The 26,732-nt window shown below is 40.2% G+C and overlaps 1 protein-coding gene across 1 annotated transcript; it reads right to left on the minus strand.

Annotated features, from left to right (window-relative positions):
• Window positions 1-294: 294 nt before the first annotated feature.
• psmd5 (proteasome 26S subunit, non-ATPase 5) lies at window positions 295-26,702 on the minus strand. Its single transcript, XM_072240211.1, has 10 exons — window positions 26,520-26,702; window positions 22,263-22,407; window positions 20,093-20,206; window positions 16,841-16,969; window positions 15,410-15,519; window positions 14,188-14,330; window positions 13,659-13,850; window positions 11,307-11,416; window positions 7,057-7,197; window positions 295-2,254 (listed from the first exon to the last, which is right to left on the minus strand). The coding sequence occupies exons 1-10, from the start codon at window positions 26,690-26,692 to the stop codon at window positions 1,997-1,999; spliced, it is 1,515 nt and encodes a 504-aa protein (XP_072096312.1). The 5' UTR covers window positions 26,693-26,702; the 3' UTR covers window positions 295-1,996.
• Window positions 26,703-26,732: the final 30 nt, after the last annotated feature.

Here is a 26,732-nt window from a genome sequence, read left to right on the forward strand (position 1 = left end):
TTCTAGCATCAGGCAGGAGACTACGACGTGTAAAAACAAGGACTGTCAGGATGAGAAACAGTTTCTTCCCCCAGGACATTAGGCTTCTGAACTCCCTAGTGCATTGTATTCAAAGTGTCTCTGGTTAATCTGTTCCATACCTTACAATATTTAATATTAATGTACTTTGGTTTGTTATTTATGTGCGATTCATCTGTAGATTTTATCCTTACCTACAACCTGATACAGAGAAACATTGTCTCATTTCTATATACATTATATTCATGTATATAGTTAAATGACAATAGACTTGACTATTTGTTAAAATAATGTTTTATTTAAATAGCCTGCAACACCGGGAAAACAAGTCTCCTCTGGGAATCAAAACCAAGTTTTTGCAGAGGAGACCCACATGCCTCACAGACTCCTGAAACACATTTTCTCTTTTTATCTGGGAAAACAGGAGATGGGACAATGTCTCTAGATCTTCAAGATCTCTTGGGGTGGGGTGAAATCCTCAATTCACCGGAATCCCTAGCCCAAGACTTCTCAACTGGCAAAGAAGTATTCAAGAGGGTTCTCAGCTCTTCTAGCCCTGGAGACCAAGATTGCCAGTGGAAGTAATCTGTAGCATCCCAAGTAACCCATTTGCCTGCCTCTGCCAATAAAATGTTACTTGTGGCAGGATCTTGCCAAGGACTCATTGGTCACCCCAAACCCTTGAAAAAACTTGATGCACAGAATATGGGAGATACCCTCAACATTTAAGTGCATGGACAAACATTTAAATCAACAAGGCAAAGAAGATTACATACCATGTGCTAGCAAACGGGATTAGTAAAGATAGGTATTGAGATTTGGCTCGGACATAATGGCCCAAAATTCTTATTTATGACTCTTAGACTTCCACTTAAAGATCTGAGAGGAATCATACAAAAGTGATATTTCCAAGTCAAGACAATGTTTAACCTGGAGAGGAACCTACAGGTTAAACATTGTCTTGACTTGGAAATATCAAAGCAGAGATGCCTTGTGCTCACATATGACAAGAGGTGGAGAAACAAAAGATCTTGTGTTTTTATGCAGTGAACTTTACAATCTATCATATACACTACAGATATTTGTGCACTGTTATCCAGCACAGGCAATAATACCCAATCAGCGCTTTCATATTGTACCAAATGAAACCTGAAACACAAGATACAGGATGACACTGTGTGGTCCAGACAGCCTGCATTGCTGCCGAATAAAACTATAGCTGGTTTAATCTTGGACCCAGCCTCACTTGCATACTTAGGCAAGTACAGGATCTCCCTGTACACACCACTTGTCCCAGAACACCTTAGCCTTAAATAACTTGAACAATTCCACCTCTATAGGTCTCCAGGGTAAAGTTTTCCACAAATTGTTAATTCTCAACAATTCTTCAACTCCATCTTAAATGGGCAGGTACAGATTTTGAAATTGTCTTTTTTCTCCTTTTTCTATTGGAGGTTTTGAGACAACATAAAGCTCAAGTACGCTTTAATCAGACACAGGATATGGACAAGGTTGACATTATGCTTGCCCAAAAACATTTGGAAGTGGTGGCAAGCTGCTATTGAATCAGTGATAAACTCAAACACTTGAAACAGGCAACGAAGATGCTTAGTTAGGAAATTCCAGGATTAGATGGTTAAATTATTGAAATGGGAATAAAATGAGCTTCCGATTTCATTTCAGTCATACAAGTTTTTTTAAAAATAAATATCAAGATTGATATTCAGCTGGAAATCAAAATCAGGTGAATGCTATTACATAATATATAAATCTGGTTCCACACTGCAAAAAGGTATTTATGTTACTTGAGTTGCATACCTTACCATTACTCTATTTTCTTAAAGGAACGGAAAGGAAATTGCTAAAGAGATTGAAGATTCCACTTAATTGAAGCTCTGTCCAATACCAGGCTTCATGTAACTTGTCCTTTACAAAAAAAAATAAAAAATTTAAAGATAGTCAATACTGTCATCAGTGGTTATTCTCCACCTTCCACAGCTACTGCTGCTGTTGCTTTTACAAAGTAAGGACCTTCCTGCAGGTAAGCTCGGAGTTGCAGGTAATGTTGGTTTCCAAAGATTTCGGCTATTGTCTTGGAATTTACAAGGGCTTTTACCAATTCAAACTTGGCATCCTTTGAATTTTTGTCAGCTTCAGTTGACCTGTCGACGATGTATTCCACAAATCCTGGTGTACCAATCATCAGTTTCTGACCCCAAGGCTGGCTAGCAATTGCCTGAATTTAGGAAAGAAACAGGAGAGAAGTTATTGGGAAAAGGATATCAACACAGTAACAAAAATAACCAATCCAATAACACATATTCATGAATAGGAATGGGACTCTTAATTGATTGTCATTATGAGCGAAGAGCAAAACAGAAAAGTTACACTCAAGTAATGAGCAAAGTGGAGATGATAACAGATCTCCACACATCTGAGTAATTAAATTTACAAATCCCAAAATGCTATCAGCTTAAGTCTTTAGCAACTCAGTAGTAGAAACCAGATAATGAGTTACGAAATCACATTGCAAAGCAAATGCAAATACAGCATGACTGTAATTATAGAAAATCTCCAAAATTCTCAGATTAGTATGCACATGTGGACCAAGTGTTTCAGGTCAATGGCTTCTCATCCAGATTGCTAATTAGCCTAAGATAGTAACCCTCTCCCTCTCTGATACTGCCGATTTCTAGCATTTTGTGCTTTTATTATAAGTTACAAAAATTGTGAAAACAGTTTCTACTTCAACGTTGTTCCCTTATTCAAGAAAGGGAGTAGAGATAACCCAGGAAATTATAGATCAGTGAGTCTTACTTCAGTGGTTGGCAAGTTAATGGAGAAGATCCTGAGAGGCAGGATTTATGAACATTTGGAGAAGTATAACATGATTAGGAATAGTCAGCATGGCTTTGTCAAGGGCAGGGTGTGCTTACGAGCCCGATTGAATTTTTTTTGAGGACGTGACTAAACATGTTGATGAAGGAAGAGCAGTAGATGTAGTGTATATGGATTTCAGAAGGGCACTTGATAAGGTACCCCATGCAAAGCTTATTGAGAAAGTAAGGAGGCATGGGATCCAAGGGGACCTTGCTTTGTGGATCCAGAACTGGCTTGCCTTCAGAAGGCAGAGTGATTGTAGTAGGTCATATTCTGCATGGAGGTCAGTGACCAGTAACTGTGCCTCAGGGATCTGTTCTGGGACCCTTATTCTTCGTGATTTTTATAAATGACCTGGATGAGGAAGTGGAGGGATGGGTTAGTAAGTTTGCTGATGACAAAGGTTGGGGGTGTTGTGGATAGTGTTCAGGGCTGTCAGAGGTTACAGCAGGACAAGGATAGGATGCAAAACTGGGCTGAGAGAAGTGGCAGATGGAGTTCAACCCACATAATTGTGAAGTGGTTCATTTTGGTAGGTCAAATATGATTGCAGAACATAGTATTAACGGTAAGACTCTTGGCAGTGTGGAGGATCAGAGGGATCTTGGGATCCAAGTCCTTAGGACGCTCAAAGCAGCCTCGCAGGTTGACTCTGTGGTTAAGATGGCATATGGTGTATTGGCCTTCATCAATCGTGGAAATGAATTTAGGAGCCGAGAGGTAATGTTGCACTACATAGGACCCTGGTCAGACCCCCACTTGGAGTACTGTGCTCAGTTCTAGTCGCCTCACTACAGGAAGCATGTGGAAACCACAGAAAGGGTGCAGAGGAGATTTACAAGGATGTTGCCTGGATTGGGGAGCATGCCTTATGAAAACAGGTTGAGTAAACTCGGACTTTTCTCCTTGGAGCGACAGAGGGTGAGAGGTGACCTGATAGAGATGTATAAGATGATGAGAGGCATTGATCACATGGATTATCAGAGGCTTTTTCCCAGGGCTGAAATGGCTGCCACAAGAGGGCGCAGGTTTAAGATGCTGGGGAGTAGGCACAGAGGAGATGTCAGGGGTAAGTTGTCTTTTTTTTTATTAACGCAGAGAGTGGTGAGTGCGTGGAACGGGTTGCTGGCAACGGAGGTGCAGGCAGATACAATAGGGTCTTTTAAGAGACTTTTGGGTAAGGAAAATAGAGCGCTATAGGTAACCCTAGTAATTTCTAAGATAGGGACATGGTCGGCACAACTTTGTGGACTGAAGGGCCTGTATTGTGCTGTAGGTTTTCCATGTTTTAAGCTACAAAATATCTTGCAATTCTGATACAGGTGTCCTCCGCTTTTCGAACGTTTGCTTTACGAAACCTCACTGTTACGAAAGACCTGCATTAGTACCCTGTTTTTGCTTTCAGAAGGTGTTTTCACTGTTACGAAGAAAGGCAGCGCGAGATAAAAAATCAGCGTGCGATAAAAGGCAACGCGCGCCCCGAGCAGCCGCGCTCCCCCGGATTCGGAACAGCATTTCTTAAACACGTTGCATTGAGCAGCCGTTTGCAAGATGAGTTCTAAGGTGTTGGAAAAGCCTGAAAGAGCTCGTAAGGGTGTTACACTTAGAGTAAAACTAGACATAATTAAGCGTTTCGATCGTGGTGAACGAAGCAAGGACAAAGTGAGTTAGGCTTGTGGAAGCTGACGAAGATGATGTTGAAGAGGTTTTGGCATCCCATGACCCAGATCTGATAGATGAAGAGCTGATGCAATTGGAAGAGGAAAGGATAACAATCGAAACCAAATGCAATAGTGAAAGTGAAGCAACTGCATGAGATTTTCGCTGCAATGATAAAGTACGACTTTAATTTTGAAAGGGTACGTAGGTTTAGGGGATATTTGCAGGATGGTTTGAGTGCTTACAAAGAACTGTGTGATAGAAAAATGCGCAAGGCTCAGCAGTCAAGCAAGCCTTCCACATCAGCCACAGCAGACGACGAACCTCGACCTTTGACATCCAGGCAGGGAGTCATAGGAGAAGATGAGCTGCCTGCCCTGATCGACGATGAGATGACACCCCCGTGTCCCACCACCCCAACACCCGGGCCCCGGACAGATACTGTACCGATTCGCGGAGAATGCAGCGATAGCCAGGAGGCACACAGCACATCTTTAAGAAAAAAGCCGAAATAAACATGCTCATTAATTAGGTGCCGCCGACACGTAATTGTCGGCCCAGATCAGAGGCAATGCAGTCAGCAATCACCTCTGATCTGTGCCGACATTTACGTGCCGGGCAGTACCTAATTAAATGGCATGTTTATTTCGGCTTTTTGCTTAAAGATGTGCTGTGTGCCTCCCGGCTACCGCTGCATTCTTCGCGGCAATGTACTGGGTCGGTGGCCCGGAGGGTGGGGGCCACTGCACCACCCCAACCTGCAACGACTCAGTGTAACAGACCATCAGTGTACTCGGCGCTGTTTTCCCAATTCCAGTAAGCGATACTACACTGTACATATATTATTTCTACTTTATATAGGCTGTGTATTTTTACGTGTTATTTGGTAGATTTGGCAGCTTCATAGTTTAAAGGTTACTGGAGAGCACGTTTATGCCAACAGCACTTGCGTGAGATTTTCGCTACGGAGATCTCTGCAGGCAATCATTGCAGAGAAGTATTTCTACTTTATACAGGCTGTGTATTTATCATATCATTCCTGCTTTTACTATATGTTACTGTTATTTTAGGTTTTATGTGTTATTTGGCATGATTTGGTAGGTTATTTTTGGGTCTGTGAACGCTCACAAAATTTTCCCATATAAATAAATGGTAACTGCTTCTTCGCTTTACGACATTCTGGTTTACAAACCGTTTCATAGGAACGCTCTACCTTCGGATGGCGGGGGAAACCTATACACGAATTCTTATTTTTAAATTTTATTTTTATTTGGATAAGGAATTCACAAATATCATGTACTTTTTTCACACATAAAACCTCTTCCTTTTTTTATATGTATAAAACTACAATTATTTATACATTCTTAAGTACACATTGAGATGATATAAAAGGAAAATAAACATTTAAATAGATAATTATGTACTGTGGTAAATCTAACCTATTAGGCTAAGTAATGGAATTAGTTGTTAAGAAAAATGGTAATAATAGTTTCCATATAACCCTTCTGGACCATTTCCACTGGTCCAAAATGTTGTATATAAGCCTATGTATCAACCATTGTTGGTGTTTATATCCTAATTTGTTCATGCTTGCTCCTGCCCGCAGACATAATTATCCAATCCCTATGTACTTATTTACTTAATTTTTTTCATTTTTTTATCCCTTTCCCAAATCTTTCCCTTTACTTGTGTTAATTCTCTATTTTCCAAAAGAAAACAAAAAAAAACCAAACATTTAGACTAGGGGTGCTTACGTTAGCAATATTACTGTGTTGATGAGAAGAGCAGTATAAATCATTAGGAGAGTCATCTAAAGTCTGCTCGCACTGGGGTTATATATTCAATCCATTTATTCCAGATTTGATAAAATTTTTCTTTTTGAGTTCTCAGGGATGGAAGAGAAACGTAAGCAAAACTGGAAAACAGAAAAGCTAAAAAAACTCAGCAGGCCGTGCAGCATTGGTGGAAAGGGAAACTATCAAAGTTAACTCTGTGACCCTTTGTAAGAAATGTTTCCTTTTCCATAGATGCTGCCTGACCTGCTGCATTTTAAGCATTTTCTGTTTTTAATTTAGACGTTCAGTACCTGCAGTGTTTATTGATTTTTTATTAAAAACTGGTATGTGCTACCATAATGGTATAGATAAATCCAAGTGTCTTCCCTGCACAATAATACTTTTACCAAATCATTCATATCTTCAAATCAAAGTGCAATTGTAAAGCCATTTATAGAATGCATTTCATATTTAATTTTTTCCCCAATGAAATGCAAAGAAATTAAGCATTTGTTCAGTCACTATCCACGTTTCTAATTTAAATCGTTTATTCTATTAATTGTGGAAGAGTTAACACAAATCAGCTACAGAAGATTTAGAAACTATCATGTCTATCTAGAAATCCATTAGATCTCAGTGTTACCAGTCAACATGTGTATTTCATTGCATTTTAAGTTAAGACAGTATGTCTAAATACACACGTTGCTAATGACAAAAGACTCACAGTGAAGACTTTTAGTGCACCAATGTGGATATCTGGGAAAGGCTGGGAACTCAGACTGCGGAATGTTTCCATTGGATGGCTGTGCAAAGCGTGGAACCAGGACTCAGTCATTCCTAGAATATCTTCAGTTTGCTGATCAGTCTGTGAAATTGATAGAAACATAAAACAACATTAACATAAGAAAATATCACAGTTGGCTACAGCTAAACCCCAGAAAATGTTGAAATAAACAAAATGATGATTTGAAAACTCATCTCAGAGATAGTACTACTGAGGAAAATTCACTACAATGTGGTAAAAGATTTTACAAATGTATAAGGATTTCACATTCAAGAGCATAAACAAAATAGTGGATTCCGTTAATTGGGATACATCAAGACCAGCACATTTTGGCTTAATTAAGTGGCTGCCACAATTAGCCAAAGTTTCAAGGAAATTATTTTTAAAAATTATACAAAGAGATAAGCTAACATTTAACAGAATAAGAAATTATGTATTTAAATGAAATACAGAACACTACCAATACTGCTACAGCACTATAAAACTGCATTAGTTCCTAATAGTTTTCAAAGAGGAATTCAATGTACCCCATGTTCTTTTGACTGACTGTAAATGAATAAAATCAGCGTAGACACTTAGTGCAGATAATGGACTGCCTTCATTGCCTTCCTGCACGAAATAGTGTTTTAATCCAACAATAAATTACTGCTTTTTGAATGACCGTCTGCCGGTCCAAATGGATAATTTAACACCAGCATCCGCAACTGTTGCTATTTAAAAACTGTTTGCTCTCAGCACAGCGTAACATCTAACAGCCAGACAAGTGACTGACGCTGGTTAGAAACTGTTTGGCAACAGTCTCCTGTCCAAATTAAGCAGCATGGTGTCCTAAATAAACAAAGGGAATCCAGGCTATTTTCACTATTAGATTTTATTCTTTAAGGGTTGTCCCAAGTTAGCGGCTGCCCCAATTAATCAATGGCCCAATTAACTAGAATCCACTGTGCTGCAATATTTTGCAGACTAATTCCTTTTTTTTTTAAAAAAATAGAAATGCTTGCTTCCCATAAACAATAAATATGAGCACCCAGTAAAATGCTCCCAAAGGTTCACAAGCTCATTTGCTAAATTATGCTTGCCAACATGGATAAAGAATTAGTTGAAATACAGTACAACACACATAATAGTTTGCTGGAAAAACAGCAAGGTTTAATCACACTTTTCCAACAGGTAGAAATACGAATCTCTATGCAGGTCCAATATACAGTACTTCCAATCTAGTCTTATGCAAAAGGACACCAATGCAAAATCCTCTCACTTAACCACAACTGGTGATTTGTGCTTGGTTTGTTGTTGCCACATGTACCAAGATACAGTGAAAAGCTTTGTTTACATGCTTCTGGGAAGATCATTCCATACACAGGTACAACAAGCTAGTATAAATGGACAAAAAAAATGCAAGACATAGCATTCTAAACAGTAATATTTTCAATGATTCACTCACATACAATGTGCACCTTCAAAATGGCAATTGTAAAACTATTTATAGAAGGCAATTCATATTTATTTTTCTCCAGCGAAATACAAAGAGATTTCAAGTATTACATCAGTCACCAACCATCTACACATGTCTGATTTAAAGCCCCAATTATTATATTAATTGTGTAAAAGAGGATGTGCAGTGCAGGTTGACAAAATGCAAGAACCATGATGAAGTAGACTGAAAAATCAAGATTACATCTTTAGCATGCAAGAGGTCCGTTCAGGGTAAGGCTAACAGGGGAATAGGAGGTGTTGGTGCCCTTGAGCCTGGTGATACATGCTCAAGCTTTTGTCACTTTCCACCCTGTGAGGTACTGAATTTCTTTAGCCCTCCAAGTAGAAGCATTAGTGTGTTTTCTTGGCCAACATGTCCATGTGTTGAATCAGGACAGATTGCTGGTGATGTTAACATCTTAGAAACTTAAGCTCCATCTCCACCTCAACCCCACTGAATAAGACAGCAGCATATACTGCACCCTGCTTCCTGAAGTCAACATCAGTAAAACAAAAGAGCTGGTCAATGAGGGAAAGGCTGTTGTCAGCAGGCTCTCCATCTGCTTCCTATACTCAGTTTCATTATTGTTTGAAAACTAGCCACTACAGTGGTGTCATCTGAAATTTATAAATACAGTTAGCAAAGGGACTTAGGATGCAACCTTACAGAGCATCCATGTTGAGGATAATTGTGGAGGAAATGTTGCTTATCCACACTATTGGTCAGGAAGTCAAGGATCCAGTTACAGAGAAGGGTGTTTAATTCCGGTTGTAGGAGTTTGGAACAGTTTGTTCAGGATTTATGGCATTGAAAGTGGAGCTACAGTCAATAAATACAAGTCTGACACTTCCAGATGGCTTGTGGCTTACCAAGTGCAATGTCTTACATGCACTTGCCCACAAAGTAGCACAATTGTTCCACACTAACTTTATCCACAATGGTCAACATCAGAAGCCAGAAACTATTGTCTTTGATTCTCACCATCACTTTGATTCTACACTTTTCTTTGGCATCTGCCTGAAACTTAACCAGATTGTTTATAAATGTAGTGTCATGCTCAACCTCTGCCACAAGCCTTAAACTGCCCATGTTCATTTCTGAGACTTGTGTGTACAGTATTGAACTCCTTATTTAAAGACTGATGCTAATGCTTTGGAAAAAGATGAGGGAAGATTTACCACATTAATTCCTGAATGGAAGGGTGGTCTTAAGGCCAGATTGGCTAGGCTTCACATATATCTGTCGGAATTTGGAACAGCAAGGGAATATAAATAAAGCATATAAGATCCTGTGGGGTTTCAATATGGTAGATGCAGAGAATGCCTCCTTTTGAGAAAGAATCTACAACTGGGAGCACTCTTTAAAAAAAAAATAAATCGAGGATCATCCATTCAGGAAACAGATAAGGTGAGTATTTTTCTTCTCCCAGAAGGCTGCAAGTCTTTGGAATTCTCTTCCTTGAAGGGTGGTGCAAATAAGTCTTTGAATAGCTTTAATTTAGAAGTTGAAAGATACTTCAGAGCTGAAAGATTTCTGGAGCAGACAGAGTTGTAGACAACCAGTAAAGCACAGAGTAAACTCAAGATAACAAAAGTCTTACTTGAATTCCGAACTCTTGTGTATCTGAGCAATAATTCATTTTGCACAACTGCATGCCATACAACCTTAACCAGTTTACATAAATACTTAGGTCAATCTTCTCTCCTTTAGGCATTCCTCTTCTCTCCATCCCAATTTTATTTATTTATTGAGATGCAGCGTGGAATAGGCCCTTCCGGCACTTAGAGCAATGCCTCCCAGCAACTCCCAATTTAATCCTAGCCCAATCACCAGACAATTTACAATGACCAATTAACCTACCAACCAGTACTTTTTGGACTGTGGGAGCAAACCAGAGGAGGAACCCCATGCAGTCAAGGGGAGAACATAAAAACTCTTCACAGGCAGTGGTGGGAATTAGTTTCAAAACCTAATTTTAGCTGAATTAAACTAGAAAATTTCCAATAATTTTTAAAAAATAACTAATTCTGTTTCTCACTGCTCATTCATTAGATGAAAGTAAAAATTTACAAAATCCATTGTTTTACTTCTTGAAGAAATAATTGAGTGACAGTGATCCAAAGATTAATGGTCACCTTGATATAATAGGTATATTTACAATGCACAGACCTCCGAAGTGAAAGCGTCATGCAATAAACACAGAAAACCTACAGCACAATACTGGCCCTTCAGCCCACAATGCTGTGCCGAACATGTACTTACTTTATAAATTACCTAGGGTTACCCATAGCCCTCTATTTTTTTAAGCTCCATGTACCATAAAATATACTTCTAGGCTACATCTAATAACTTTAAAATGCAGAAGACAAAAAGTATGACATTAATATGTGATGAATGATATCTTTTTATGCAATATTTGGACAATATGAACACAGCACCCTTTCTACTTCAACCTAATATGACTGTGGAACAGCCATTTTTAAAATGGCAAGTTTATTAAAAGAACTACGAGAGCGAATGTACCATTACAACTTGATTTGACATCAGGACACTAATTTTTAGTGTTTATAAAAATTGAAGTTGGAAAATGGATGAAAATTAGGAAGACATTTGTAAAGTTTTATTGGCATTTAGAGATCTTGTTTAAACGCAGGTTTTTTTTTCAAACCACATCCTTTACTTACATTCAACGACACTTTTTCCTGGTACTCACCGGTAGAGAAAGGAGAGAAGCAATTGTGTCAAGACAGCGGATGCGTATGTCTGTGGAAGCATTGCATGAAATCGAACCAAGCCTTCTCAAAACCTCTTGGAATGCAGAACCTTGTACAATGGAATAACTGTATTACAATTCCACATTTCAGCACAAGATCATGTAAAGGTGACAAGTATTGTAATACTTAAGTTAGATTGGTGTTGCAGTTCGAATATGGCATACGCAAACACGAGGAATTCTGCAGATGCTGGAAATTCAAGCAACACACATCAAAGTTGCTGGTGAACGCAGCAGGCCAGGCAGCATCTCCAGGAAGAGGTACAGTTGACGTTTCAGGCCGAGACCCTTCGTCTGGACTAACTGAAGAGAGAGCTAGTAAGAGATTTAAAAGTGGGAGGGGGAGGGGGAGATCCAAAATGATAGGGGAAGATAGGAGGGGGAGGGATGGAGCCAAGAGCTGGACAGGTGATTGGCAAAAGGGGTATGAGAGGATCATGGGACAGGAGGCCCAGGGAGAAGGAAAGGGGGGGGGGGGAAGAAAGCCCAGAGGATGGACAAGGGGTATAGTGAGAGGGACAGAGGGAGAAAAAGGAGAGGGAGAGAGAAAGAATGTGTGTATATAAATAACAGATGGGGTACGAGGGAGAGGTGGGGCATTAGCGGAAGTTAGAGAAGTCAATGTTCATGCCATCAGGTCGGAGGCTACCCAGACGGAATATAACGTGTTGTTCCTCCAACCTGAGTGTGGCTTCATTTTTACAGTAGAGGAGGCCGTGGATAGACATGTCAGAATGGGAATGGGATGTGGAATTAAAATGTGTGGCCACTGGGAGATCCTGCTTTCTCTGGCGGACAGAGCGTAGGTGTTCAGCAAAACAATCTCCCAGTCTGCGTCGGGTCTCGCCAATATATAGAAGGCCACATCGGGAGCACCGGACGCAGTATATCACCCCAGCCGACTCACAGATGAAGTGTCGCCTCACCTGGAAGGACTGTCTGGGGCCCTGAATGGTGTTAAGGGAGGAAGTGTAAGGGCATGTGTAGCACTTGTTCCGCTTACAAGGATAAGTGCCAGGAGGGAGATCAGTGGGGAGGGATGGGGGGGACGAATGGACAAGGGAGTCGCATAGGGAGCGATCCTTGCGGAAAGCAGAGGGGGGGGGGGAGGGAAAGATGTGCTTAGTGGTGGGATCCCGTTGGAGGTGGCGGAAGTTACGGAGAATAATATGTTGGACCCGGAGGCTGGTGGGGTGGTAGGTGAGGACCAGGGGAACCCTATTCCTAGTGGGGTGGCGGGAGGATGGAGTGAGAGCAGATGTGCGTGAAATGGGGGAGATACGTTTGAGAGCAGAGTTGATGGTGGAGGAAGGGAAGCCCCTTTCTTTAAAAAAGGAGGACATCTCCCTCGTCCTGGAATGAAAAGCCTCATCCTGAGAGCAGATGCGGCGGAGACGGAGGAATTGAGAGAAGGGGATGGCATTTTTGCAGACAGGGTGAGAAGAGGAATAGTCCAGATAGCTGTGAGAGTCACACATCAAAGTTGCTGGTGAACGCAGCAGGCCAGGCAGCATCTCTAGGAAGAGGTGCAGTCGACGTTTCAGGCCGAGACCCTTTGTCCTGACCTCTTCCTAGAGATGCTGCCTGGCCTGCTGCGTTCACCAGCAACTTTGATGTGTGTTGCTTGAATTTCCAGCATCTGCAAAATTCCTGTTGTTAGCTGTGAGAGTCAGTAGGCTTATAGTAGACATCAGTAGATAAGCTGCCTCCAGAGATAGAGACAGAAAGATCTAGAAAGGGGAGGGAGGTGTCGGAAATGGACCAGGTAAACTTGAGGGCAGGGTGAAAGTTGGAGGCAAAGTTAATTAAGTCAACGAGCTCAGCATGCGTGCAGGAAGCAGCGCCAATGCAGTCGTTGTATGCCATACGTTGTTTTGCACTGAGCAAAGCACATCTGTTCCTACAAACTGGAAGGTGACCTGTACAGTGAAACCGGAGGTACAGACAGCCAGAGTGAAGGGAAACATACTAAACAGAATGGCAGGGAAAAAAAAAACTGCTAACGTGCTCAGGGAAAGGCAAGAGACAAAAAAAAAAAAAAAATCTGCTAATAGGTTCACACAGAAATATTTGTTTAGAAGCTTGCTTATATGACACTAAATGTGCAATTCTGCTTGGGAAAATTAGGTAAATTAGTTTTTCCAATATTCAACAAATCAGGTCTACCAAAGTGAATTGAAAGCAGAATATTAGAAAGGACAACTTATCCTGCAACTTGCATAAAAGAGGGGGAAAATACCCAATTAATTTATTCTTCATCCAGCTGCAGATTAAAGCAATAACATAGTTTACCCGTTTTATTTAGAACTTGCTTTCCTTCTATACATGATCCAAGAATCCCAATGGTATCTAAACCAACTCCAATCATGGTTGGCTCCTGTCCTTCAATCATCTCAAACACCTTTTTGATAAAGACAGGATAACGTTCACATATCTGCTGAGGACTATCAACCATTGCCAAGTTTCCAAAAAACTTCACCAGATCTACAAAGGAAATAACAAATACATGTTCAAACATATTAGTGCTCCAAAACTGTAATAATTTTAACATGATTAATGCTCAGATACATAGGAAGTCCAAATCCAGTGCCCATATTTCTGTCATCGGATTTAACCTTGTTTCTTTGTGGAGAAGTCAAGTGCAAAGATATATAGATTGGTATTAAATTGACTGGAACAATTGACTGGAAACAAAAATCTTAAAGTCACTGCTTAGATAGAACTGGATGAATTACATTATCATTAGAATGGACAAGTGAGCTTTCCCTTATTACTGGCTTGACATAACAGTAAATTTAAAAAAACAATTTTCTTTACTTACTTGGCAAATAAAAGCCAGAGAAGGGGTCAGAATCTGCACCTATAATCATATTTGAGATTTGATCGATGACACCTTGCTGAGCCAGATACTGTCGTCCATGCTGACTTTGAGCAAGAGTGGTGACCATCTCGATAGCAGTCGCTCTTCAATTGAATGGAAATGCTTGTAATTTATTTAATCAACCATTAAGACAACTTGCATTTATATAACATTTTAATAATGGGAAATGTTAATCATATATCAACGGAAAACTTAATCATCAATCAAGAGTATTAAGAAAAAAAATAACCTAATCAAAGCGATAGGTTTTAAAGCAGCATCCTAAGGCAGACAAAGTAGAGACAGAGGATTAGAGTGTTCCAAACTTGACACCAAAGCCACAGAACGCCCAACCCCTAATGAAGAATTTAAAAACTTTGGATTGTAGAAAAGGTCCAAAACTGGAAGACGATTTTACAATTATGTCAAAATACAGGCATCTTAGTACTATCCCAACAATGTAGCACAACTCCAAGAGCCAGAAATTAAACCTTGATGCATCAAGGCGAGATATCTGTGTGATTTAAGGGAGCTAGTTGGTGGCAAATTGCAAATATTTTGAGTAAATAGCTTGAATGATGACAGAAAAACCTTCACATAACCCCTACTTTTCCTCTTTCCATCAGTAAATCAACTTTAACAGGCTAAATGGGACGATGTAGTCTCAAAATAATAACTGTTTGATAGTACTCTGAGGAGGCACAACCGCAAACCCATACTGGCCCTTCATTTTAGCAGGGCTACTGTTTTACCTACTTCTTGCTGTGGGAAAACCTGGTCAAAATTTGAAAGTGATCTCATATAGGAAAGGAAAGGTACATCGCATCCGGAGTTTCTCTGGTTAGCGGACGATTTCCCTCCACGGCTGACGTAGTGGGGAAACCGCATACGAGGCAAATTACAGCAATGGTTTGCCATTGCCTTCTGCCAGGTGAGTTTCCAAAGAGATCACCAGCTCGTAACCCAGCATGGATGGAAGGCATGCAGGGGAGCCGACTGGATTCGAACTCGGGACTTTTCATCCCGAAATCTGTCGCTGATGCCACAATGCCACCAGCCGGGTCTGATCTCATATAACCAAAGACAAAAACCCATGGTGCCATTTAGCTCACTGACACCTCCAAATTTGCTGTTTTGGTGACTGGATTAAAAAACCATTTCAAACAGGTAGAAGCCTTCTCACCTGATGAGGACATCATCCCCTGCAAGCTCGCCAAGCAGCCGAGTTAAAAAACTACTGTTGGCACAATACTCCAGTGAAACAGATGACACGTTTGCGATCTCCAGCACCAACTGCAAGACAACAACACAAGCAAGCTTAATGCTCCTGTCAGAGTGATGCATGATTGTTAGATTATTTTAGTTTACTCGATCGGGTTCCCTCCATGAGGACAACAACGATGTTGTTGGGTTTGGATGTTTGCGTACGTCAATAACCAAAAGAGCTGTGTTGGCTGGAGTCAGGGCTGTATGCTTTGATTCTTGATTGTGTCACCCATGCCAAACAGGTCAAAGGGTAGAGGACAGACTAAGAGCGGTGCACCAGTCCTCCAGGTTCAGAGGTTCAGCTCAGGGTTAACAACCCCGACTGGTTAAACAAAGTTGTTATGGAAACAGCAATGAAGAATCCTTCTACATCTGTGTGTGAGGGTATTCCCAAGTCTCCACCTGGGACCTGCATGACTGACAGTAGTGAAAACTGACAGGAAGCTACTGACACAGTGAAGGAAGCCCGGAACTCTGCCAGAGATGGAGGACCTTCACTGCTGCCCTAGACACCAGCGGTGTGACAGACAGTAAGTAGATTGGGTTCGTCAATTTATTTCTGAAAGTAATATACTGATAATTTAAAAACCCATCCTAGATGAGTATAGTGAGCTTGCTTACAGCACCACAATCATATTGCACTTCTTTTTTGAAGTTACATAAACATATCACCATGAAATGTTCAAAGTGCCTTAGATGTTACTCAGCAAATATCTCCATTTCCACGGCACCTTCTACATGAAGTTGTTTTCTCTTTTCTGAACATGCACCGGTTCATTTAAATCTATATATTCATGATTAACAAAAGCACTAGGATAAATCTATGCCGTTCTACAAAGATTACCCCTTCAGAAACCTGTTCAAATTTGAAGAGCCAAAAACATTTTGTTCTTCTCTCAAAACTTACAATGGATTAGGTTATGTGGTATCTGAAGGTGTTGGTATGACACCCATTCACAAATTTAAAAGGCTATACATCTGAAGCATTCCAGGTTTAGTAACTATATCAGGCTTAATAAAATCTCCAAAGTGTCATCATAATTCAGAGAAAATGTAATCTCAGCTCAAAGTCAAAACAAGCCGATCCAGTGAATCAGGGTTGTTTAGATCAATTTAATAACTGAAATGACACACCCAAGTGTGGCTTACTCCTGAAAAAGGAGTTATGGAAAACAGTAAATACTTAATGAATCAATGAAAATATCTGGTATTTTATTGACTTAAATACAACCTTTGGCTCAGAAAGCAAATTAAAGTTTACAAAATGAATATATTAAAGAGTCTTATGACATCTAAATTTGACTTAGAAGAAAAATGTTGGATGTCAACTGCAACAAATTCACTGTACCTCATAAACTCTGTATCGTACCACATCACTGATACCCATGACATCTTTCAAATCTTGTAACATGTTGGTTGTAAATAACGCATCAAGTCCAGCTTTCTTCTGGGCGATTCTAGAAAGGCCTTTGATTGCCTGAAAGTTAAAAAAGCAGCACCAATAAATGTTATGCTTTGTGGAAGTAAATAATTAGGCAAGTAGAACTATTCATATGTAGTAAAAATATTTATAGGGTTGCCCACTCTTGTAAGACCTGTATTTATGATAACGCTATTCAATTTTTTTTAAAAAATCTTCCCACTTAACCAAGAAATTCAACACCACAATTGCTGCAGTGACAAATTAAATTTCAAATTAATACAATCTGTGTAAGATTTGTTCCATCTTTGATCAGATGTATATCAACCATGTATGTTTATAGAATACAAGAACATAATATACAGTAAGACTGGCCCTCAAGCCTGCTCTGTCATTCAGTAGGATAATATCCTTTTGTACTTGGTTCCAATTACCCGTCTAGTTCTCGTGTCTTCCGAAGTGTCCACTTCACCATTGCTGAGCATTCAGATCTTTTAGTTGGAGTGATCCAGAAAATCTATACTCTCTGCTTATAGTAATTTACCATCTCATGTCTTATTTAGGCAACCCAATTCTGGATTGAGTTCACCTCTCCACCAGCAAGCCCACCGTTAAATTCAAATTGATTCCTTTCCAGTTCCACGAGTTCTGAGATGACTGAAGAATCCTATACAGGATCCAGAGAGGTGAGACAAGTGGTGACCAATGAGACCAGCACACGAACTGGTTGGAATTCTGTATGCTCTTTCCACTGTTTTCTCAATTTCTCTATTTGCTCCCTTTATAGAGATTAGAAGGTGTTATGTGCATCCCAAATACTCCTCCTCAATTCTGAGCAATTATAGGCCAGGGATTTCTACAATTCTTTCTTTGTTTCATGGCTACCCAGAGAAGAAGAATTTCAGAGTTGTACACTTTGATAATAAATGAACCTTTGAAGTCAATGAGGTGATTGTAATGTTCTACAGGGAACACAGAGGCAAGTACAACTATGACCATCATTCCAAGTTGACCAACTGACTCATACTGATTGATGTTGCATTATATTTTCTTCTGGGTTTGACACATAATGAAAATAATATCTATTTTAACTGACGAGTTCCTTCGTCAAGGTCTCGGCCTGAAACGTCGACTGTACCTCTTCCTAGAGATGCTGCCTGGCCTGCTGCGTTCACCAGCAACTTTGATGTGTGTTCCTACCTAAGCAAACACCTGGACCCACTGTAATTTGCCTACCGCCACAATAGGTCTACAGTGGATACAATCTCCCTGCCTTTCCACTCGGCATTAAACCAGCCGGACAACAGCAATAACTATGTCAGACTGTTGTTACTGATTACAGATCAGCATTCAACAGCATCATACCCTCAGTAATAATTAACAAGCTACAAAACCTGGGTTTCTGTACCTCCCTCTGCAACGGGATCATTGACTTCCTCATCAGGAGACCATAGCCAGTGTGGATCGGAAATAACATCATCTCCTCACTGACAAAAAACACCAGCGCACCTCAAGGACATGTGCTTAGCCCACTGCTCTACTCTCTCTACACCCATGACTGTATAACAATGCATAGCTCAAACATCATCTATAACTTTGCCAATGACACAACTACTGTTGACAGAATGGTGATAAAGAGGTGCACAGGAGTGAGATATATTAGCTGTATGAGTGGTGTCCCACAACAACCTTGCACTCGACAACAGTAAGACCAAGGAATTATTTGTGGACTTCAGGAAGGGGAAGTCAAGGGAACACACACACAAATCCTCATCCAGGGATCAGCAGTTTCAGGATCCTGGATGTGGACATTTCCAAAGATCTATCTCAGACCCAATATACTGATGCAATTACAAAGGCAGCACAACAGCGGCTATATTTCATGAGTTTGTGATTTGAAATTCTAGCAAGTTTCTACAAATGTGGAGAGCATTCTAACTAGTTGCATCACTGTCTGGCATGGAGGTGCCACTGCACAGGATTGTAAAAAGCTGCGTAAGTGTGGAGGAAAGTATTGTGAGTTGAATATTTTGATAGACAAAGGGTTAATATTGGCTGTTTTGAGTATGGAAACCAATTTGGAGCTTAGTTTGTTATAGATATAACCTTGGCATTCAGCAGAGATGACTCTTAAGAATAAATACTTGCAGTTGCTTATCTTGTAAGAATTAGACTCAAGGATAAGAGACTAACTGTTAATACAAAGTTGTACACAGGACTGAAATTTTAATTTTTGGCTGTTGCTATGGGTATAGTTTACCACAAGAGAACTGCATGTGAATCTAGCTTATCTTTTCTAATTCACAAAGTTAATCAAATAGCCTTTGCTTTTGCAATCCATTTGTACATGTCTAAAAGGAGCTGTGCTCTCTGGATTATTTGGAGATTGAAACCCACTGCAAGAGGTTCCACTCCCCACGATATCATGAATAAAACTCTCTTTACTTTGAAGTCCGTGTCTAATTTACTTGCGATCAACTTTAATCAAATTTCCCTAGCAAATTATTTTCCCTAACAATAAGGTTGCAAGTTCAGCTAGTTCCATCATGGACACTAGCCTCAAGGATATCTTCAACAGGTGATGCCTCAAAAGGTGGCATCTGTCTTAAGCACCTCCATCACCGAGGACGTGCCCTCATCTCGTTGCTACCATCAAGGAGGTGGTACAGAAGCCTGAAGGCACACACTCAATCTTTTAGAAACAGCTTCTTCCCTTCCATTAGATTTCTGAATGGACAATGAACCAACCCATGAACACTACTTGTTTTTTGTTCTCTTTTTGCACTTATTTGTTTATACAAGTGTATATCACTTCTTATTGTAATTTATCTTTTTGTGTGTATTGCAGTATACTGCCACAAAACAAAATTTACGATGTATCCAAGTGATATTAAGCCCGATTCTGATTTTATTATGCATTCTAATTCATCTCTTATTCTCCACATATCCTGTTGAAGAATCTTATTTTCATAATTTAGGTTAATTTGCTATGTCACATGGCATAAGTTTCATAGTTCCATCAAATTTTGCACTAGACAGACCCTCCAGCATCTCAAAATGCAACAGGAATATACATTCTCTTGAATGCACGAAGAAAGTACCACTTCTCCCAATAGTGGAACTGTTTAGATCTCAGTTCTTGAAGGATGTCAGCAATCATTTCACTCGAGGTAACCTTACCTCTTTTGCAACTGATATTTGCTCGCCACCAATACTATGGATCATCTCCTTAAGCAACTCAGGAGAATCAAGAACTGTCACAACTGCATCTGTGTTCTCAACAATCCGTCCAATCTGAAACAAAAATAGTACTTAATGTGAGTCTGAAATGAACATACTGTCTGCTTCCATTATTTTCCACTCCAACTTCACTTTATCCCTAAACACTGAATGCTATCTTTTTTACAATGTTACTTAAGTCACATATCTCAATGTGCAATATTACTAAAGTTCTGTCAACATCAATAAAGAAAATTAATGATTTTAATTTTGAAAAACAGCCTGGGGTTAGGCATTAGCTGCGCCAATTTCAATGTGCAAGGATTGGGATTACAATACAAAGAAAGATGCTAACTCATTTAGTTCTGAATTAATAGAATCACTGGTGAAAGTGGGAAAATATTTAGAAATACAGCATCATCCTGATATTCAGTAAAAGGACACCACTATTATCAAATCTCTCTGCTCCCTAAATTCTGGCAACATAATCATCCCCAATTTTAATTGTTTCATTTTCAGTTGTAATGTTTTTAGTTCCTTCAGTTAGAACTGGAATTACTTCCTCAAACCTCTCCAGCTCCCTCTGCTCCTTTAAATGAGTTTATTAAAATCTACCTTGACAAAGCTCTGCCTTCTCCTTTTGTAGTTGAATGTCAAAATTCCTACTGTTCAGTGCATCAGAAAATGTTGCTACATTGAAGGCGCAATAAGAATACAGATCTTGATAGTTGAAGACTTCTGCCTACTGCAAAAGTGCTGTCAATTTGAACTAGGTCAAAACAAAGCTCAGAGAAAGAAGTATCAGGAAACCAAGGCATTGCACAGAACATAGCGTAATCTTTCAAGTGCAACTCAAAACTGTCAGAGCATATCAGGTGTATGCTTTGAACTGACCCTGTATTTCTAAAAGCAGTGGATTCTGGTTAATTGGAACACATCTGGACCAGTACATTGACCCAATTAAGCGGCTGCCCCAATTAGCTTAAGTTTCATGGAAATAGTTAAAATGCAATAAAAAAGACAAACTAAAATTTAACTGAGTAACAAATTACATATTTAAATGAAATACAGAACAAATTACAACATTACCAATACTACTGGTGGTTGTTCGTCATATATGACGATGACAGGAAACCTGTGCAGGGACAGTTTTAAAGTGGAAAAGCCATTGCACTGGCTATACTACTGCACGACTATAAAACTGTATTAGCTCCAATACTTATCGACGTAAGAATTCAAGCAGTGTACGCTGGTGCGTTCTTTTAATTGATCGTAAATGAACAAAATGAACGCAGACACCCAGTGCAGATAATGAGCTGCCTTCATACAACTCTTTTTTTCACTGCATTCTCCAAATCTTCATTTTCATTGTCACATTCGAGATGATTGTTGATACCTACCAATTCTTCATAGTTCCTAACTTGTTGAAGTAGTGAAATCATTTCATTTTCACTCTTGGCCATTTCTGACATCTCCTAGCCTGAATGCTTGAAAACGCAGTGAGCAAAACAGTTCTGTATTGTCTTACTGCTTATTGCTCGACAACTATCACTGACAAAAATCACTGTTTTTTAAAAAAACATACACACACTTAACTGACACTATTTAAAACCTGTTTGCTCTAAGCACAGTGCAGGGTCTAATGGCCATAAGTGCATTTGGCTGATGCTAGTCAGAAACTCTTCAGCAACATTCTCCTAGCCCAATTAAACAGCACAGTGTCCCAAATAAATGAAGAAAATCCTCCTGTTTTCTCTATTAGTTTTATTCTTTAAGAGTTGTCCCAAATAAGCAATTGATCTGATTAACTTATGGCCTAACTAAATGGAATCCACTGCGTTTTTCCACTTTCCCCAATGAAAACATTTAATAATGCTAGTGATCAGGGGTTCAATTCCTACCACAAGTAAGGAGTTTGTACCCTAGGGTTATATTCTGGGTGCTCCAAAGACATATGGGTTAGGGTTAGTAAGTTGTGGCCACGTTATTTTGACACTGGAAGGATGGAGACACTTGCAGGCTGCTCCTCGGACAGTGCTGGTTGTTGATACAAATGACACATTTCACTTTATATACATGTAATAAATAAAGCTAATCTTTAAAACACACTTTTGAAGAATACCCGCCTTACTTGTGTCAGCGCCAAGACTTTAACACGGTCATCCGAATGCTGAAGTCCCTTCTGGAGTTCCAGTTTGTAATTTTGAGCCAGGTAGACTGGTTCTAAGGCTTGCAGAAGGCGCTCCAGAATGGCAACACACACATCGATTTGTTCCCTGAATGTAGACCAAATACAACAGATACAATAAAATACTGGGTAAAGCACACAACTTACCAGGCAAAACAAGATAATACAGGGCTGAAAGGACAAAGTTATTTTATCTGGTTTGGCAGTAACCACAAAGGTCAGCTTGAAGATAGAAGTAAGTTCAAAATATCTTGAATCTCTAAAGTCCTCAGAAAGTTGATATGCTCAGTATTAAAAAAAAGTTAACTGGCTCTTGGACACTAATGAAATCAAAGAAGAGGAAATTGGAGGTTCTGTCCTGGTCCCAGTGAATGGTAGTGCAGGTTCAAGGAAATGCGTTGTCTGTTCCAGCTCAAGGGGGAGGGTGAGCACCAGAGATTGTGGTCCATGTCCGTATCAATGACATAAGCAGGAAAGATAATGAGGTCCTGCAGAGCGAGTTCAATGAATTAGGTGCCAAGTTAAAGAACAGGGTGGTGATCTTAGGATTTCTACCCGTACGAGCTACAGAGGGGCTAAAAAAAAGATAATACTGTTTAAATGTTGGGTAAGTGGATGGTGCAAGGGGAAGGGCTTCAGATTTTTGGATCATTGGGCTCTCTTTCAGGGAACATGGGACTTGTACAATTGGGATGGTGTACACCTGAACTAGACGAGAAACTACTATCTACATGGGAAGGTTTGACAGTGCTACCCTGTTGGGGTTTAAACTAGAGGGGCAGGGGGATGGGAGTTCTTACCGTGAAAGAAAATGTTAAGCTTACATACAAAGACAGGGACAAAAAGGTTGATTATCATGGGACTAATGTTCTGAGTTACATCTATTTCATTGCACAAAATGTTGTAGGTAAGACAGATGAGCCTAGAGCACGGATTAGCATGTAGAATTATGAAATTATAGCCATGAGTGAAACTTCATTGCAGGAAGGACAGGAATGGCAGCTCAACGTTCTGAGGTTCCATTGCTTTAGACATGATAGAGGGAGAGGAACTAAAGGAGGGGTGACATGTAGCATTACAAGTCAGGGAAAAGCCATATGAATAGAACTGAGAAGTAAGAAAGGGATGACCATGTTATTGGGATTATAATATAGACCAGAATTTAGAGGAGCAAATTTGTAGTGAGATAGCAGACAGCTGTAAGAAAAGCAAGGTTGTAATAGTAGGTGATATTAACTGTACACATACTGACTGTTACTCCCCTACTATAGAAGGACTAGATGGGACAGAGTTCATCAAAAGTGTAATGTGTTTATAAAAGCTTCCTTAATATCCTTAATGTTGGAATTTTTTTAAGGAAATAAAAGGCAAGATAGACAAAGCAGAGTCAGTGAATGTTGTTTACTTGGATTTTCAGAAGGCCTTTGACAAATATGCCACACACAAGGCTGCTTAACAAGTTAAGAGCCCGTGGTATTACAAGAAAGATGCTAACATGGATAGAAGATTGGCTGACTGGCAGGAGGCAAAGATTGGGAATAAAGGGGGCCTATTCCACTCGGTTGCCTGTGACTAGTGGTGTTCTACAAAGATCAGTATTGGGACTGTTTCCTTTCACATTATATGTCAATAATTTGGATGAAAAATTGCTGACTTTGTGGCCAAGTTTGCAGATAATGCAAAGATATGAGGAGAGGCAGGTAGGGTTGAGGAAGTGAGGAGTCTGCAGAAGGTCTTAGATTGGAAGAATGGGCAAAAATGTGGCAGATGGAATATAGTGTAGGGAAGTGTATAGTCATGTTCTTTGGTAGAAGAAATAAAGACAGACTATTTTCTGAACAAAGAGGAAAATTCAGAAATCAGAGGTGCAAAAGGTTTTTAAAAAAATTAATTTAGAGATCTGTATCTCTAAATTTAAAATAAAATACTTGCTGGGGTTTAGAAGATTGGTGGGGGGTGGAGAATCTCATTGAAAACTGCTGAATATTGAAAGGCCTGGATAGTATGGACTTAGAGAGTATGTTTCCCATGGGTTAGGGGTGGAGTCAAGGACCAGAGGGCACAGTCTCACAATAGAAGGATGTCTCTTTGGAATGGAGATGAGGAGAAATCTGTTTAGGCAGAGGGTGGTGAATCTATGGAATTCATTGCCACAGATGACTGTGGAGGCCATGTTATTGGTTATATTTAAAGTGGAGGTTGGAAGGTTCTTAATTAGTAAGGTTGTCAAAGGTTATAGGGAGAAGTCAAGAGAATGGAGTTACGAGGGATAATAAATCAGCTATAAAGGAATGGCAGAGCAGACACAATAGGCCAAATAGCCTAATTCTGCCTCTATGTCTTATGGCCTTAATCAATACATTGAGGTCTCAACTAAAGGGACTGCAATATTGGATCTCCTATTAGGGATATTAGGGAATGAGGTGGTGAGGTGCTAGAAGTGGATGTAGGGGAGCTTTCAGATCTTCAGGCTTCTGAAAATGAATCTCAGAATTGTACATGGTGACATATAGGTACTTTGATAACAAATTTACTTTGAACTTTCGACTATACATCCTTCCTGATAAGAGGAGGGCATGCCCTGGATGCTGAGGGCCCTAAATGATGGATGCACCCTTTTTGAGGCATCAGCTTTTGAAGATGTCCTCGATGGTAGGGAGTCTAGTGCCCATAATGGATCTGGCTGAGTTTACAACCTCTGCTGCTTTTTCCAATCTTGTGCATTGGCACCTCTGTACCAGACAATGGCTCCACTTTGCTTATACTCCTAAGTCCCTCTCTTCTGTAACATTGAGGACCCTGCCATTCACTGGGAAAGTCCCACCTTCATTTGTCTTCCACTCAGTTACCTGAATTAATCATCATTTGCCACTACTTACCCACCTGAAGATCCCTCTGGAAATCCTGATAATCACCTTCACTGTCAATGGCACCACCTATTTTAGAGTCATGTGCAAACTTACCACCCATACCGTGTACATTCTTACATAAATCATTGATGACAAATGACAATGGGCCAAGCACCAAGCCTTGGGGAAAACCACTTGTCACCGGCCTCCAGTCTGAGAAACAAGCTTCCACCATTTCCCTTTGCTTCCTACCATCCAATTTTGTATCCAATTAGCCACATTTCCCCAAATCCCATGTGATCTAACTTTCCAGAGCAGTCTCCTATGTAGAACCTTTTCAAAGGCCTTACTATGGTCCATATTGGCCATGTCTACCACCCTATCCTCCTCAACCTTCTTCAAAAATCTGTAAGACATGATCTTTGAGTATCCCTAATTGACATGTGTTTCCTAATGCTTGTATTTCTTATCCTTCAGAATCTCCTCTAGTAACTTATTGTTAGGCTTACCAGTCTACAGTCCCCAGGTTTTTTTTTGGAAGCCCTTCTTAAATAAATGCACAACATTAGCCACCCTCCAGTCTTCTGGCACTGCATCTAATCACCAGCGATGATGCATATATCTCAGCTAGGTCGCTTCCATTTTTTTCTTTACCTTCCCAGTGTTTCTGAATGTATCTATTCAGGCCCTGGAGATTTATCTATCTTCATACATTTTAAGGCATCCAATATCTTTTCTGTTGTAATGAAGACAATCCCCAAGTCCACCCCATTAACTCAGTCAAGACCCAAAGTCCTCATGTCACTGTCAAAAGTAAAAGCAGAGGAGGAAAGACTCCAAAATAGGTGAAAAGGTCCTACACCAAGCAATGACAAACACTTCAAAGTATATTGTCATATGCACAAGCAAATGTGTTCACAGGTGCAATGAAAAACTTATCTGTAACAGCATCACAGACGCACAGCATTAGATGCACAACATTCACAAGAAAAAACAAATTAAAATTACACAGAAAGGAAACGAGAACAAAGCACAGTCCATTGTAGTGCAAAGTGGCCATAGTGTCACTACACTAAGGTAATGATTAGGGTCGTACAGATTGGCTGAAGGACCGAATAATTGAAGGGAAGTAGCTGTTCTTGAAGTTAGTGGTGTGGGACTTCAGGCTTCTGTATCTCCTGTCCGATGGTAGGACAAGCAATGTGCACAAACAGCGAGAAAAGCAGGAAAACGGTCAGGCTCACTGACTTACACAGTGTCACTGTTAATGGGCTTTTCCCGGGGACTCAACAATTTATTCCGCTCGACCGTCAACCCCAAGAGCTAAATCCCGTCCCGTCCCTGTCCCCACCTGTCATTGCAATCCAGCAAGTTGAACAACACCCCAACGCGCAAACCCATCGCCAGTTCCTGCAGCGTGTTCAACGGCACAGCATTCACGGCCGCCTTTAAACTGTTCAGCTCGGCCAGGGGCTCCTCCAGCTCGGCAATCTCCCTCAGCAGCTCGGTCACCGAAGCCGCCATCTTCACCCGCGCACACCGCGACTGGAGCCACGGACAGTCT

This window comes from Mobula birostris, chromosome 22, assembly GCF_030028105.1.
Source record: "Mobula birostris isolate sMobBir1 chromosome 22, sMobBir1.hap1, whole genome shotgun sequence".
NCBI lineage: Eukaryota > Metazoa > Chordata > Chondrichthyes > Myliobatiformes > Myliobatidae > Mobula > Mobula birostris.